This window comes from Petaurus breviceps, unplaced genomic scaffold (assembly GCF_028583685.1).
Source record: "Petaurus breviceps papuanus isolate PSGF00001 unplaced genomic scaffold, PetGlider_PUasm1.0 186, whole genome shotgun sequence".
NCBI lineage: Eukaryota > Metazoa > Chordata > Mammalia > Diprotodontia > Petauridae > Petaurus > Petaurus breviceps.
The window spans coordinates 34793346-34808791 of record NW_027185798.1 but is presented as its reverse complement, the minus strand read 5'-3'; the positions used below and the strand labels follow the sequence as shown (position 1 = coordinate 34808791).

Sequence of the window (15446 nt, the reverse complement as noted above, 5' to 3'; positions counted from 1 at the left end):
CATCCTAGAAAGCAAGGTTAAGTGCTCGAGGCTGTGTAAAAGACACAGATGTCAGAGTACAAACATTAAGGTGGTATGGATGCATTGGCATCCTTACAGGTTCATTCTAAGCATGCAGAGTAGAGAATCAGAGAGAATAATCATGAGATCTTCACATTTACATGGAGCAGTGGAAGGTTCACTGAAAAGACAGGCTTTAAAAAAATCATTTGTGATGACAGATTTTTTTTGTTTCTTTTGTTGTTGTTTATTTACTTTTATTTTACAAAATTCAGTTCCACAATCCCTTGAGTATCAAATTTTCTCCCCTTCCCTCTCCTAACCGCCCCCCCCCCCATCATGGTGGCATGCACTCGAATATAGGACCTATAAATATCTTCACATTAATCATTAGTCAGGTTGTAAAGAAGGATTATGACTGATGGAATGATCAGTGGGAAAGAGGAAACAAAACAAAACAAGAGAAAAAAACACAGCAAGTAGTTTGTTTCAATCTGCATTCAGACTCCGTATCTCTTTCTCTCGATGTGGGTATCTTTTTCGATCATGAGTCTTTTGGAGTTGGATGACAGAGATTTTTGATGGGCTGATAGTTTAAGGTGGTTTGAGGGATTGTGCTTTGAGCAGGTCTTATCCTGAGATTCTTAGCTTGGAACATTTGATATCCAAATGTGATGGGAAAATTGGGCACACGTAAAAGTCACAGAGAGGTGGGCAGTTATTTAGTACAAGATATCTTTTTTTTTTTTTAAGCAATCTGGGTTAAGTAACTTGCTCAAGGTTACACGGCCAGGTGTTTCTGGGTGGGTGCTAAGTGTCTGAGCCCGGATTAGATCCCCAGGTCATCCCAACACTGGAGCCAGTGCTCTTACTCGCTGTGCTACCTGGCCGCCCCAAGTACAAGATATCTTGAGCACTTTATAGCACTAAATGGAGAGAATTGTCTGGAAATGAATGAGTAGATTTTTGCATTATCCACTAATGTTCAGGCCCTATTGTGGTGTTTTATGATGTGTTGTGGTGGAACCATCTCAAAGAATTTAGAGTCAGACCACTTCTTTTTTCTTCTTTTTTTTTTGGAGGGGGGAAGGTAGGGCAATCAGGGTTAAGTGACTTGCCCAAGGTCACACGGCTAGTTTTTTTGTGTTAAGTGTCTGAGTCTGGATTTGAACTCAGGTCCTCCTGACTCCAGGGCTGGTGCTTTATTCATTGTGCCACCTCGCCACACCATCAGACCATTTCTAATCTGAGTATTGGCATTTATTGAGATTGACACCCCTCATGAAGCAGGCTAAGTTCCAAGAAGAACCAGCAACTTCAGAGAAAGCAAGATAGATTTTTATAGGGTAAAGATGCAATTACATAACAGAAATTATGAATATTGAAAAGGTAGGAGGGGTTTGTTAAGGAATTAGGTAATAGGGGAGGGATCCCAGCCACAGTAGAACTGGGCATGCAATTACACACATTGCATATAGAAAAACCCATTGAGGGGGGTATGTATGTATGATAATGCCTTTATAACAAGACTCTCTATGTCATAAGTTAACCTAAAGGACAGTTTTGCTATTATTGTACAGGTGCTTAATTAGGGAAAGTGCCTTCCATTGTTTTGAGGTCCACATCCTGCTCAGGCATCCTGGGGGTACTGCTTTCTGATTGGCTGAGTATTGTGGTCCGGTCTGAGACTAGATGGATGTGGTTGTGGTTGAGTGCACGGACACACCTGCTGTTTCTGTGGAAAATATGAATTCATGAACACACCTGTTTTTCTAATGAGCAGTGAGACATATATGAAGAAGTCTGGATATTAAGTGGGGGGTGGGGGCAGTGGCTAGGTGGGGGCAGTGGCTAGGTAGGGGCAGTGGTCTGCTGTTCAGTGGTACCTATAAGGAAGTTAAAATATTGGGGCTGGGGGCAGCTTTATTAGGATTCTGTCATTACTGAGCCATTTTCATTTGTATCTGACTCTTTGTGACCCCATTTAGGGAGTTTCTTGGCAAAGATACTAGAGTAGTTTGCCATTTCCTTCTCCATCTCATTTTACAGATGAGGAAACTGAGGCAAACAGGATTAAGTGACTTGCCCAGGGTCACACAGTTAAGTGTCTGAGGCTGGATTTCAACTCAGAAAGATGAGTCTTCCTGACTCTGGGGCCTGTACTCTATCCACTGTGTGACCTAACTATACCAATATAACTGGTAAATATTGGTGCAAAAAAATTTTAAACAAAATACTATAGCAAAATATTCAAAAAGGTTATTTGTTCTGAACAAGTTGTGTTTCTACTAGAAATGCAAGGGTGTTTCAACATTAGGAAACCAATGAACATAATCACATTATTCACCATAATTAACTGAAAATCCATATTATCCATATTTTACTTTGTCTCTTATTTATTTGGTTCTTGGAAAAACTTGATAAATGTCTAATAGCAATAATGATGAAATGCATCTAAGTATGTGTAAGTTTTTAGATTCTTGTAAAATGTAGTAATTAACATTTGTTAAGCCATATTTTAGAAATAAACAAAAGCAAGAATGTATGATATAAAATGTCATTTTTGGTCACATGATTCACAAGATGGCAGAGTAGTTGTTTTTATCATAATTACCTAGACCTAACCACTTGAAATCAAGAAAAAAAAATGTACCATCAGTAGTAATTTAATCTTCTTTCAGAAGCTGGGAAGACAGAAAAACTACAGTAAAAGGTCTTCTGAAATGACATAGGAGAGCTGAGATATTTAAAGCTTCCTTCCACTCAGCCTACACATCTCCAGATGCTGAGCTCAGTTAGCACAAGCCACCTCATAGGCTTTGGCCTTGAGTTTCAAGCCCTGCCTATGATGACAACTCCCTCCCTTCATAGTAGTGACCCCAGTGGAACCCCCTCAGGCCCATAAGAGGTGGGATACTTGATAGAAAGTGGGTCACAACTGTGAACAGGAGTTGTGGAAGATGGAGCACCATGAAGCCCATTTAGAGGGAAAGGGGTTCCATGACTGTGGGAGGGAGGACTGGAAGACCACCTGTCCTCTTGCTGTAGAATTTACATCAATTTAGCTGCCCCTCATAGCCACCAATTCAGCCTTGGGGATTTGTGTTGGAGAAAAGGGGGGATTTCACTGCAGTGGAAGAGGGGAGGGGTCAAGCAACCAGGAAAGAAGCCTGAAATAAGTAATTATGAATAATGGGAAAAAAAACAAAAGGCAAAAAGCCTACTCAAGAAAGACTGAGTATAAGTTGAGCTCCTAAGCATAAAAAACCCAATTATGGGACTCATCAAGACAGAAGGAATAATGGGTAAGAATTTTTAAAAAAGGCTTTAACAATGATTGATATTATATTTGAAAAAAAAATGACAAAGAAAACAAAATTCATGGAAATGAACAAAAATCTTTTACTGAGACAGAAATGTTGCTATTACCCAAACTGAAGTAGGATAAAGCAGCAAGAGAGAAGATGGATCAATATAGTTAGTGAATATTGATGCAAAAAAATTTAAATAAAAATCTAGCAAAAAAAACTATAGCAAAATATAAAAAAAACGTTATTTGCTATGAACAAGTTGTATTTCTACTAGAAATGCAAGGATGGTTTAACATTAGGAAACCAATTAACATAATCACAGTAACAACAGAAAGCACATGATTGTATCAATAGACACAGAAAAAGCCTTTGAAAAAAATAAAGCACTTACATGTGCTAAAAATCTTAAAAAGTATAGTAAAGGACCTTTCAAAATATGATCAAAGTACATATCTAATATCAAAAGCTGATATTGTTACAATAGAGAAACATTGGCTTCCCTAATAAATGCAGGGGAAAAAGCATAGGCTTTATTATTTGACACAGTTTTATAAATTCTAGTGATTAGCAATGACATTAGAAATAAAGGCACAGGGGCGGCCAGGTAGCACAGCGAGTAAGAGCACCAGCTCCAGTGTCGGGATGACCTGGGGATCGAATCCAGACTCAGACACTTAGCACCCACCCAGAAACACCTGGCCGTGTAACCTTGAGCAAGTTACTTAACCCCAATTGCTTTAAAAAAAGAAAAAGAAATAAAGGCACAAATATTTATCAAGAGATGAAAGTATTATTTGTAGACTATATGACAGCTAACTTAAAGACTTGAGTAAATCAGCAAATTAACTGAGGCAATTAGTAGCTTTAGGAAGGTGGTAGAATACAAAATAAATCCACTCTCCAGCATTTCTATGCGGAACAATAATGAAAATTAGAAAGAATTGATAGAAAAATCCTACTCAAAATAATTACAAAATGAATAAAATATTTTGGAGTCAATCTACTAAGACATATACATATTTATATATGTATATCTATCTATATTTTTATATCTATTTATTTATATACAATTACAAACCACTCTTTAGAAAAATAAAGAAAAATTTAAACAATTGAAGAGAGATTCATTGCCCCATAGTTGAGCTCTGTCAACCTAATAAAAAGTATGGTACTATTTAAATTAAATTACAGACTTGGTACCATGCCAATCAATCTACCGAGGTGTTATTTTTACAGAACTAGAGAAAATAATATAATTCACATTTGGAAACAAAAGGTTTAGAATCTCAAGAGAAATAGTAGGAAAAATTAGGTATATAAGGGGAGCAGTATTGTCATACTTCCTGGAATGATCATCAAAACTACTTGGTACTGATTGAAAAATGGAAAAGTAGGCCAGTAGAACTGATTAGATAAGCAAGAATCTGAAACAAACTTAATAGTTCAGTATTCAATAATCCCAGGGACACAAATTTTTGAGGCAAGGACTCCATATCTGGAAGGAGCTGCACAAAAACTGGAAAGCAGTTCAGCAAAAATTAGGGTTAGACTAGTATCTTATACCATATAGCACAGTAAGTTACAAATTGATTGATAACCTAAATATAAAAGATCATATCATTGAAAAATTGGAATAGAGAACTTTTATAACTATGACTGGGGGGAGAATTCTTAAACAACGGAGAGAGGTGATCATAAAAGAGAAAAGAGGTCATTTTGAGTATGTAAAATTTTAAAAACTTTTGCACAAGTAAAAACCAATGCATTTAGGATAAGCAAAAACCTGTTAATTAGGAGGGGAAAAAAAATCTCCATATCAAATATCTCTGAGATAAGTGTGACATATAAGACATATAAGGAAATAACAGACATTTATGACCAAGGGCTATTCCTCAATAAACAAGTGGTAAAAGGATATATTCAGTTTTCAGAAGAAGAACTTAAAATTAATAATAACCATCAAATGACTAATAATAAGAGAAATACATGTTAAAACAAGTCTGGGGTTTCACCTCATATCTATCAAATTATAAATGATGGTCAAAAATGGAAATAGTGTTGGAAGGGCTGCAGGAAGATAGATATGCTGATAACATTGTTTGTAGTGCTATGAATTGGTCCGATCATTCTGGAAATCAATTTCGAATTATGTGAGAAAAGTAGCTAAACTGCTTATCCCTTTTTATCCCCAAATTCCCACTTCTGGACATGTAACCCAAGGAGATTAAAGTCCCCAAATACACTATTCTATATGTCATAGCACTTTTTATCTTAGCAAAGACCTAGAATGGGTGTCCATTAATTGAGAATAGCTTAATGTGACATATGAATATGGAATATTTTTAACCATAAAAATGATGACCAAAAGATATTCAGAGAAACATAGAAAGACCTCTTTGAACTGATATAGAGAGAATTAAATAGAACCAGGAAAGCAATACAAAGCTTACAGTAATGCAAATGTAAAAATAAAAATGAAACCCCAATCACTGTAGTTATAATGAACAATATTGTGTTGGGAAAATTAAATTGAAGAGGTGGGGGATTATGGTTGTGGAGTGTTGCATACTCTTTTAGGCACAGTTGTAGTTAGTATATATGGTTCTGTTTAATTGTTTTTCTTTTGTCTCATGGAAGGCTGGGTATTCACAAGGGTGCTAGTGAATATGGGAGTATCCAGAAATCACCATGTTGTGAAAGACAGAGTTCATTAATAAAAATAAAAAAGAGACAGAGAGACAGAGACCTGGAAATAGAGAGAGCGACAGAGACAGAATGAGGTCCTCCTGTGAAATAGTCAACATTGGTTGGAAGTAGTTGATAGGGAAGGGTGACAGGAAATAATTCAAGGCTGGGAATTTCTACAATGGCAAGTGAAATCTATGTTGTTAATGAGGACTGCCTTGAAGTGAACTGACCATAGAGGTCAGAGGTAGACATTTTGTAGCATATTTAAAATAACTCACAAAATGTCAATGAAGATGCATGAAAGAAGGAAGGAAGGAAGTGGGGCTGGAAGAAGGAAGGAAAGGAAGAAAATTTGTCATAAATTTTATGCAGTACTCATTGACTGTGGTATGATGGCTTGAGGTGGGGAATGCTTGCCTAATCTCTATTTTTTAGACCTAGAATGGCAAAGAGATTTGTGACCAAATCCAAGTTGCCAATCAAGTAGGTGACGAGACAAGATAAAACCTGGGGTTCCTAAATTTATGGCCACTGTAAACCTTGAGGTGCACATAACTCATCTTCACTGACCAGAGGGGTGATTATGTCCTGAGGTAACTGCCAGGCACTGTGTTAAGCACTTTTAAAATTTATTTTTATAAACATCTTCTTTGTTCTTTATAACAACATTCTGAGGTAGCTGCTAGATTACTCTAATTTTACAGATGAGGAAACTGAGGGAAATAAAGAATAAGTGACTAGCCCAGGGTCACACGACTAGAGTCTGAGACTGGATTTGAACTCAGGTCTTCCTAACTCCAGTTTCAGTACTTCACTGCCTGCTCCACCATCTGCCTTTAAGAACAGATGGAAATCTCCTCAGTCAGAGAGCTAGAAGCAGATCAATCTTCTCTGACAAGGGAAGTCCTTACTCAAGGTTGCATACTCTGCATTATTCAATCAGAAAAGGATTTAGAGGTCTAAGATGTTCTCTTCTCTCAGCCAAAACCCTGCCATGGAGAATAGGGTTAGACCTCAGAAGCATGTTTGCCTTCTCTTCTTTACTAGGTTCTTACCTCTAGAAGCATCCACCAGCTCCGAGGCAGCACCAAAACCCTGCACCAGATCTTTGAGGAGTCTGCCTCTCTCCTCACCATGTTCTGGAGAGCAGCCCTGCCCAATACCCACAGCCCTACACAGCAGAAGAAAGTGGTAAGAGATGGGAGGGATATGGTACATGTTTCAGGATAGACTGAAGTGTTCCCACAAGAAAAGTTGGGAGTGAGCAACAGAGAAAGGGAAGCTCCAGGAGCTAGCCTTGGGAGAAAGAGAGTGCGAATGTGAAGGATTAATGCAAGACAGGGCTTTCTGGCTTGTTTTCCCCACATGCAGCTCCATATGGATTTCCTCTTCCCCTAGGATGAGGTGCTGAAACAAAAGGTTTGAGAAATATTGAAATGACACACCCCTGGAGATATTAAAATGTGCTATTTTTCCATCGAAGATTTCTAGAGCAAAAGAGCCAAATGTTCACCATTCATCTTTCTCCTTTGATGATAACAATAGCCAACTCTTTATATAGCACTTTAAAATTTACAAACCATTTTACAAATAGTATCTCATTTGATTCTTACAATATCCCTGGGAGGTAAATGCTGTGATCACCCCCATTTTGCAGATGAAGAAACTGAGGCAGACAGTTTAAGTGACTTGATCAAGCACAGCTAGTAAGTGTCTGAACTAAGGTCTTCCTGACTACATATCCAACATCTTATCCACTATGCCGCCTGGCTTCCATTAAACTCTTCTACTACAGCCATAAGTGCTATACCAGTAGTCTGACATAATCACAAACTGGTACTACTAAGTCATAGTGCTTCCCAGGCACAGACATCAGAAGCCTGGGATGGCTTTAGAATTTTAGAGTTCTGGAGGAGGAGGTGAGGAAGGTCTGAGAAATTGACAATCGTTCCAAGGACTCTTCTCTGAGCTCAAGCCTGTCCTTCAGGTTAGAACAGAGTTGGTGGACATATTTCAATGAGCTTGGATGGAAACAAATTTACATCTTTATTTCCACTAAGATCTTTCTGAATTATCATGCCCTTCCATTATGAATGTTGGTGACACGTACTCTGAGAAAGGGGTAAATTAGCTTCACCAGATTGTCAGAGGGTCCCTGTGCTAGAAAACTCCAGATGGAGTCCAGTGCTTCTTTCTCCTCCTAGTAGGGTTAGATATTGGATGAATGTCCTGGATCCAGCTACAGATAGTTGCATCAGCCTTAGAGACTGTTTATTGTTTTCCCTAGTCCATTGATTTTCCCAGATGCTGAATAAATTAACACATATTTAATGAATGTCTATCCTTCATATAATGACACAGTAACAATGCAAATGATGTCAAAGAACCCTGGTAATTGCAAAGAAGAAAAAGATTATAGGTGTTTGTTTTTTAATTAAAATTCTGACATGTCCTATTTCATTCAGGCTCCCATTTTATCTGGATGCCTGCTTCAGATGTGTTAAAAAACCCCATTCCTGTGAAAGCCTATCTCTAGAACCAGATTTTCTTTGGAAAGCAGAGGGTATTGGCTGTAATGAAGGGAAGTCATCCCAGAATTACAGCTGAGAAGGGTGTGGAATCCTGCTTTGGGCTTTTTGGGATGCACAGCTTCTAGTACTTATTTGGCATTCTAAAAAAAAAAATCTCATCTTTTATTTAGGTGGAGTCAATGAAAGGAGAAATCCTAGAGCTGAAAACCAAATTGTCTGAGAAGGAGAATCTCCTTCAGAGTACAAATGAACACCTAAAAACAACCAAGCGTCTAAAGGAGAATATGGAGCACTTCATTGTCAACCAATGTAGGTGTTTCCAGCCAGCACTGCTTGAGATCAGGGGGGTTGGGGAAGGAAAGTTGAAAAGAAGAAGCTGTTTATACATGTCCCTGCCCTTCTGCTAGATGTCCAGTAACCATGGAGACCAAAGAGGGTCCATCACATGAATGTGTCCATGGATGGAGCTTTCCTGATGTCCCCAAGCCTCCTGTGCACTATGTCTAATCAATCAACAAGCATTTACTATTTGTCAGGCAATATGCTAGACACTGAGGATACAAAGATAGAAATAAATGTTCTTGCCCTCAGGGAGCTTACATTCTATCATAGAAAAAATAATGTGCCCATATAATAGATACATAATATATACAAAGTAAATAGAAGGTAAGCTGGTTTGAGGAGGGGTACTAGCAGCTGGGGAAGGAGGATCAAGATAAGCCCCATAGAGAAAGTGGTACTTGAGCTGAGGTTTGAAGTAAGATGTAGATTCTAAGAGATGTAGGTAAAGAGGAGTCTAAGGATAGGGAAAACTGTACAAGGGCACACACATATATAAAAAAAAATGTGTGACACCAGCAGGAATGTCTGGTTGAATCATAACAGTACGTGAAGAGGAAAAATGTGTAATAGGACTAGAAAGTATAGATTTGGGCCAGGTTGAGAAGAGCTTTACGTGCTCGAAGAATTTGTATTCTATCCTATAACAACAGAGAGTAATGGGAACTTCTTGAGCAGGGAAGGGACATGGTCAGACCATAGCTTTGAGAGCTATGTGTTAAGACTGGAGGTAGGAAGAACCAAAGATGAGGCTAGTGTAATTGTCCAGGAAAGAGGTAATGAGGTTTGAAATTAAGAGGGAGGTCACGTGAATGGAGATGGGAGGCAGATTGACAAAATGGGTCATCTGATTGGTGATGCAGAATGAGGGTGACTGAGGAGTCAAGGATAGCACTGAGATTGTGAATCTGGATGACTGGAAAGATGGTCTGGTATCTGTAGCAGCAAGCACCCCAAGCGTCCTCAGGGTTTGCTGCCAACACAGGTTCCTGGATCTGCTTTGACAAAGGAAAGCAACTCAAAATGGGTTAACAAGCTTACTTTAATCAGTCAGACATATATCGTTTACCTTGTTCAGGGGAAAAAGGTCAGCACCCCGAACTTCAAAGTATACAGGCAGAATTATCAAGACAGAAACAGATCAAGTAGACAGCTTTCCAAACTGTCCAGCCATTACATCCATACCAAATCAACATCTGGGTTTCAACATCTGGGTTTTTTCAAAGCCGGAGGGGCGGGGGTGGCCCTCCGGACAACGGCTTCCCAGAATCCATATCAAATCACAGAACACGTCTCAAAGTGAGGCCCCAAAACAAAGACTCACATCAGGGCTTATATAGCCTTCTCCTGGCTCAGAGAATGTAACAACCTTCTGGACCCACTGGCCAATCAAGAAGTATCTACTGAAGAACAAGCCTCCCACCCCAGGCTCCAGGTGCACTTTAGCCTAGGGGCAGGGAAGATCTTTAAATTTGCATTTCCATTACAGTATCCTCAACAGAAAGAGGGAAGTTAGGCAGACAGGGGTGGGGTGTTGTGGAAATGTAATGAGTTCTGTTTTGGACATACTGAATTTGAGACTCCTACAGGCCATCCAATTTAAAATGTCTAATATGTAGTTGGTGCTGGAGTTCAGGAGCTGTACATCTTAAGGCTGTATAGAGAGAGATGGAAATTAAGCTTATGGGAGCTAGTGAGTTCACCTAGAGAGTAAAGAGAAGGAAGGAGGAGGCGATCCAGGACTTATCTTTTAAGTTTATCCACGATGAAGATCCATCAAAGGAAACTAAGAAAAAGTCAGATAGGAGAAATGAGAGAACCGGTATCTCAAAAAAAATGTGGAGGACAGAGTGGGCAGGAAAAGCCATATCAAATGCTACAGAAAGATCAAGATAGATGAGGACTGAGGAAAGACCATTTGATATAGAATTTAAGAGACCACTGGTAACTTTGGAGAGAGTGTTCTCGGTTGAACAATAAGATCAGAATCTAGATTTCAGAGGATGAGGAGTGATAGAAGAGAAGGGGAAAACCCCCACTATCTTTATACTTGGCTTCCTAGAAGTTGTCTGTGAAAAGGAGAGAACATAGGGTGACAGACTGAAAGGAATGTTAGGTGAATTTTTAAAAATAGGGTCAAGTGAGGGTTTTTTTTTAAGATAGGACAGATTTGGTTGAGTAGGCAATAGAGAAGAATAGGGATAGATTGCAGATTAGAAAGATGGGATGATTGTCAGAAGAGCGGATGGGATAGTAGAAGAATTGTTCTTTATGAGAAGGGTCATGTCTCATCAAAGACTTGAAGAAAGGAGGCAATGAGAGAAATAAGTCAGGGATTTTGATATGTAGAGTAGTGGTGAATGGCCCCTTTTATTAGTAAGATCGGGGCAAGATCCTCTCCTGAAGAGGTTCTGTGGGAGGCTGAGGAAGAGAAGTTTGGGAGAGTCTCCATGGAGAGTCCTTGGAATGGAGGGTTTATCGGGGAAGAAAGAAGAGATTGCTTTGCAGTAACAAGGGCCCATTTAGATTAGATGGAACAAATGTGGCCCAGAGTCAGCACAGTTTCATGATTTCCTGAAGAACTATTCAACAGTAGAATTGGATGAGGTGGCCAATGTGAATGCTCTGTGGTTGGGGATAGTCAGGCAAGAACAGGCAAGGGATTCGGATGGATGGAAATGACGAATGAGAGAAATGGAATTGACCAAGCAAGGTAAGCCAGAGAAGCGAGTTTACAAAGCGCCCATTCTCCGTATGCTAAGCCAAGCGATCCATTAGCACACTCTTCTGATTTTTGCCTTCTATTGTTCCAGTAACTAGGACACATGATGTTTTGAAGAGGGCAAGGACAAATCTTGAGGTAAGAGAATTGGCCAGCTCTACCAGCTCATCATGAGACCCACTACCACCTTTACACCTGTCACCAGGTGGCCCCCAAAGCTACAGTTTAGCTTGGAGCTTGGAATCGTCACAGTGCGGCCACCGTTCTGCTTCCCATTTCTTTGTCACCTCTGTGCCCTTTCTTACATTGTTAAACTTCACTCATGCTCTCCTCTATGCATTTCCATCACCCCCTTTTTACTTTAAGCTTGATATCCGAAGAAAAGCAATTCAGTTCCAACCTGGAGAAACAGGGAATGTAAGCGTTCATGGCTGTGTGACAACCACAGGGAGAAGAGAGGGAGGGAGCTACAGAAACATGGGGACCATCACGACTCTTCTTTGGGAAGAGTGGCTGTTTGTCAAGCTTGGTGGGTAGGAACTGAGGGTAGCACGGATAGAGATTAGGCCGGCTACCCATAGTGAATAAAACTCAAGAAAAGGCTGGAGACTCTGACAGGTCTGTCCTATAATAGCTGCATTGGCAAATAGCTTTCACATCAGGATTTTTCCATTTCTTCTAACTTTATTTCTGAATAGTAAAAAGTGGAGATGACTACATCAGACAAAAGCAGCAGGCACAAGATAATGTTACGTGGGCCTCTTACACTCCTAACTTTTCCTTGTAAAGAGGAACAGAGTTTTTCTATCAATTTCTTTATGAAAAATTTCTAATGGGATCTTAGATCTTCTTTCAAAGAGAGTAGGATAGTAAATGAAGCCTAAAATAGGGAGTGGTTTAAGGAAGCAAAAGGCATGAAGGTGAGAGGATTAACTGGGAGAAGACCCCTCTCTCTGGAGCTATTTGAAGCCTCTAAAAGAAGTAAAGGGATTAACTTTAAAACCATGACCAAAGTCTTGCCAACCCAACTCCCGAGAATACTCCAAGGACTGCAAGTGGTGACCTGGTATGAAGGCACCTTGGGGGGGGGGGGGAACGACTCTGTTCTTTCCCTTGCTAACATTCCTTCTTTCTCGGACAATCCCTTTCTCTCCTGAGCCCCTTCGGAAGGATTCTTCCAAGATTAATTATGTAAAGCTTCATCCCTCTCCTAGCAAAGGTAACAACAGCCTCTTGCATCTGTGGTTTTCTCCAGCTTGCTTCCTTGTCTCCGCTGTGACCAAAGTCTTTTGTGGTGTAGTGCAAAGAATATTTGACTGGCAGTTGAGAGACATGGGCTCTCATAACAGCTCTGTCACTAGTTGTACAACTAGGGCACAAACCATTTAGCCTCTCAGCCCATTCTTCATCTACAAAACAACAGGGTTTTACTCGATGTTCTCTTGAGGTCCCCACGGCTCTTTTCTATGGCTCTTTCCAAGAGGAAACAAAAAGTTGCTCCCTCCCGACAGGGGACATGGCTCAATCTTTTCTCCCCAGCAGGATGTTTGCTTCTTTATTTGGGCCTTAGATGTTAATTGCCTTTCTCCTTGAACAGCATGAAATACTCTCCTTTTGCTCCAAATAGAGGGTACTCATCAGAGATCTCTCCCTGCTGAGGAATGGGAGTCATTGCAGCATAGTGGAAAGAGAACCTGGGCTGAGAGCTTGGAGATGGTTTGTTATAGATCTGGCACTAAGCAGCTGCATGACCCAAGGCAAATAACTCACCCTTTCTTAGCTTCTCTTTCCTCATCTGCAAAATGTCAGGGTTGGGCAATGGCGGAGCTTTGCGGTGTCCTACTTTCCAGCTTTGATACGTGATTCTGTAGACTCTGACTCCACAGCAGCTTTATGCAAGGAGGGCCCCACTAACTGGGGTGGGGCCTAAAGGCTAGTCTGCTTAGAGGCTCCCAACTAGCCTGTTGGCACTGACCTCCCCTTCCCTAACCTGCTAATTCAGTAGTGCCCCCAACCACAGCACTCCCAGTAATACCAGTCAAATGACTTCTTCTTTGTCTTGTATTCTACCCATAGGTTAACTCCCAAAGAGTTCTGCCCTTCACCCAGGTCATGTGACCCCTGTCTTCCAGGAGCCAGGCAGAAAGCGAAGCCACCAGGGGTCCCTAAAGCAACAGGAGGGCCGGGCCTGTCTGCGACTTCTCCAGTTACCTAACCATTGAGGGGCAGCCAGGTCCCACCTTTGGAAGCTACCCCACGGGGCTCAGAGGACCCAGAAACAAGGGACAAGAGTTATCTTTCTGGAGGTGCATGGAAACAGAAGCCACCCAGCAATTCAGTACTATCACCATCTTGGCAGGGCCCGCCTGAGCTCTGGGCAAAAATGTAGAAACTTTAAGTTATGGGTGTAGAACCTAAAATGCTGCTTCTACCTTAGCCTTGGGTCATTTGGATTGGATCCCAAGGAAGCAGAAAGCCTAGATGTCTACAGCACAAGCTTCTCTCCTCTGTAGCTGTCCTTTAAAAGTGTAAACTCAGGGGAAACACAGCCATCCTCCCCATGAATGGGTAGTGGCATGGCCCACAGACACTGGACATTATAATCCCTTAGGAAAGTGCATAGATCAGGGTGACTCTAGAAGCATATTTTCCAGTTATGCATGAGCAGTTGCCAAACGGCGGACAAAGGACTGATGTCCCGGTGCTCACTATTCACAACTCTTCTCTTCCTGGAGCAGCCTCACTTGGATGGTTTTCGAGGGATGGATATGTGGAAAAAAGTAACATCCAGAATTGAAGTTTCACCCCTAGAAGGATCACCATAGTGACTTGCCTACTTTTGCCCTGGCGTGGAAAGAAATGAGGCATACAGATCTTAAGCCAGATTGTCCCCCTCATCTTGGCACAGTGGCCTGATAAATGGCCTGGATTCCTGGACTGTTTCCCTACCTTCTATATCTAATCATTTAATTCTTTTTTTCCTCCATTTTTTGATGTACAATTTTTATTTGATTTGGTTTAGCTGTGGGATGGTTTTTATTTGCCGTACCCTTTCTTCATCCTAATCTCTCCCTCTTAGGAAACCAGGAAGAGCTGGTCAGACACTGTCCAGCAGCGAGCCGCCATTTTGGGTCTCAGAGAAAGTGATGCCCATTCTTAGCTGAAATGCAAGAAGACTCCCACTGTGGTGAAGCCTTTGTGGCCTCTCTGCGCTTGTAGGATATGTGTGTGTGTATATATATATGTATGCTGCCACAGTGGTGTGAACAATAGACAGCTGGGGACAGGAGGAAAGCAGCACAGGAGAGATGTTCCAGTCTCCTTACTAGGCTGTCTTGTGTCTAAGGGGAGGATAGTTTGTGTGTAATAAAAGTTTTTTCTTCTTCACTTGAACTTGTTTCCTGCTGAATTAGATACCGGTTAAATACAGAACCTGTGTCTCCTCTCTTGAATTTGCTCATTTCATGGTGTTAGAGACCCTCAGCCCTAAACTTTTGGGTACCCTAACTATAGGTCTGTAATGGTGGACTAGGTTTAAGGAATACTTGTTTGAGGGTCTCCATATCCTCATTAGGTAAACTTTGTGTATCTCCTTTGGGATACAAGGGACATCATTGGAAGATGTGAAGCAAGAAAGTCACCATTTCCCTTCCTTTTCCCCCAAGCCATATGGACACATTGGGTGCAGCAACATACACACGTTTCAATGATAACGTCGATGCTTTCCAATGTGGCCCCCCTCCAGAAACTCACTGCTACCTCATGTGACACAGGGGAGAGGGGCAGGTCTGAACAGGGTGGGCAGCTCCTGGGGAGGCGTCCCCTCTCTCAGTGGAGATCCCATCGGCACACTCG

The 15446-nt window shown here is 40.9% G+C and overlaps 1 protein-coding gene across 8 annotated transcripts in view; it reads left to right on the top strand.

Moving 5' to 3' along the window:
- The window catches only part of PDE4DIP (phosphodiesterase 4D interacting protein), a 273714-nt gene extending 258730 nt beyond the window's left edge, over positions 1 to 14984 (top strand). For 5 of the 8 annotated variants that reach the window (XM_069090199.1, XM_069090202.1, XM_069090200.1 and 2 more), the window contains 4 exons: positions 7047 to 7190; positions 8701 to 8839; positions 11683 to 11729; positions 13724 to 14984. In XM_069090199.1, coding sequence (XP_068946300.1) covers positions 7047 to 7190; positions 8701 to 8839; positions 11683 to 11729; positions 13724 to 13813 — 420 coding nt within the window. In that variant the 3' untranslated portion in view covers positions 13814 to 14984. Of the gene's footprint in view, positions 1 to 7046; positions 7191 to 8700; positions 8840 to 11682; positions 11730 to 12749; positions 12811 to 13667 lie in introns of all 8 variants that reach the window. The other 3 variants (XM_069090196.1, XM_069090198.1, XM_069090197.1) reach the window with 3 other exon arrangements.
- The last annotated feature ends 462 nt before the right edge of the window (positions 14985 to 15446 follow it).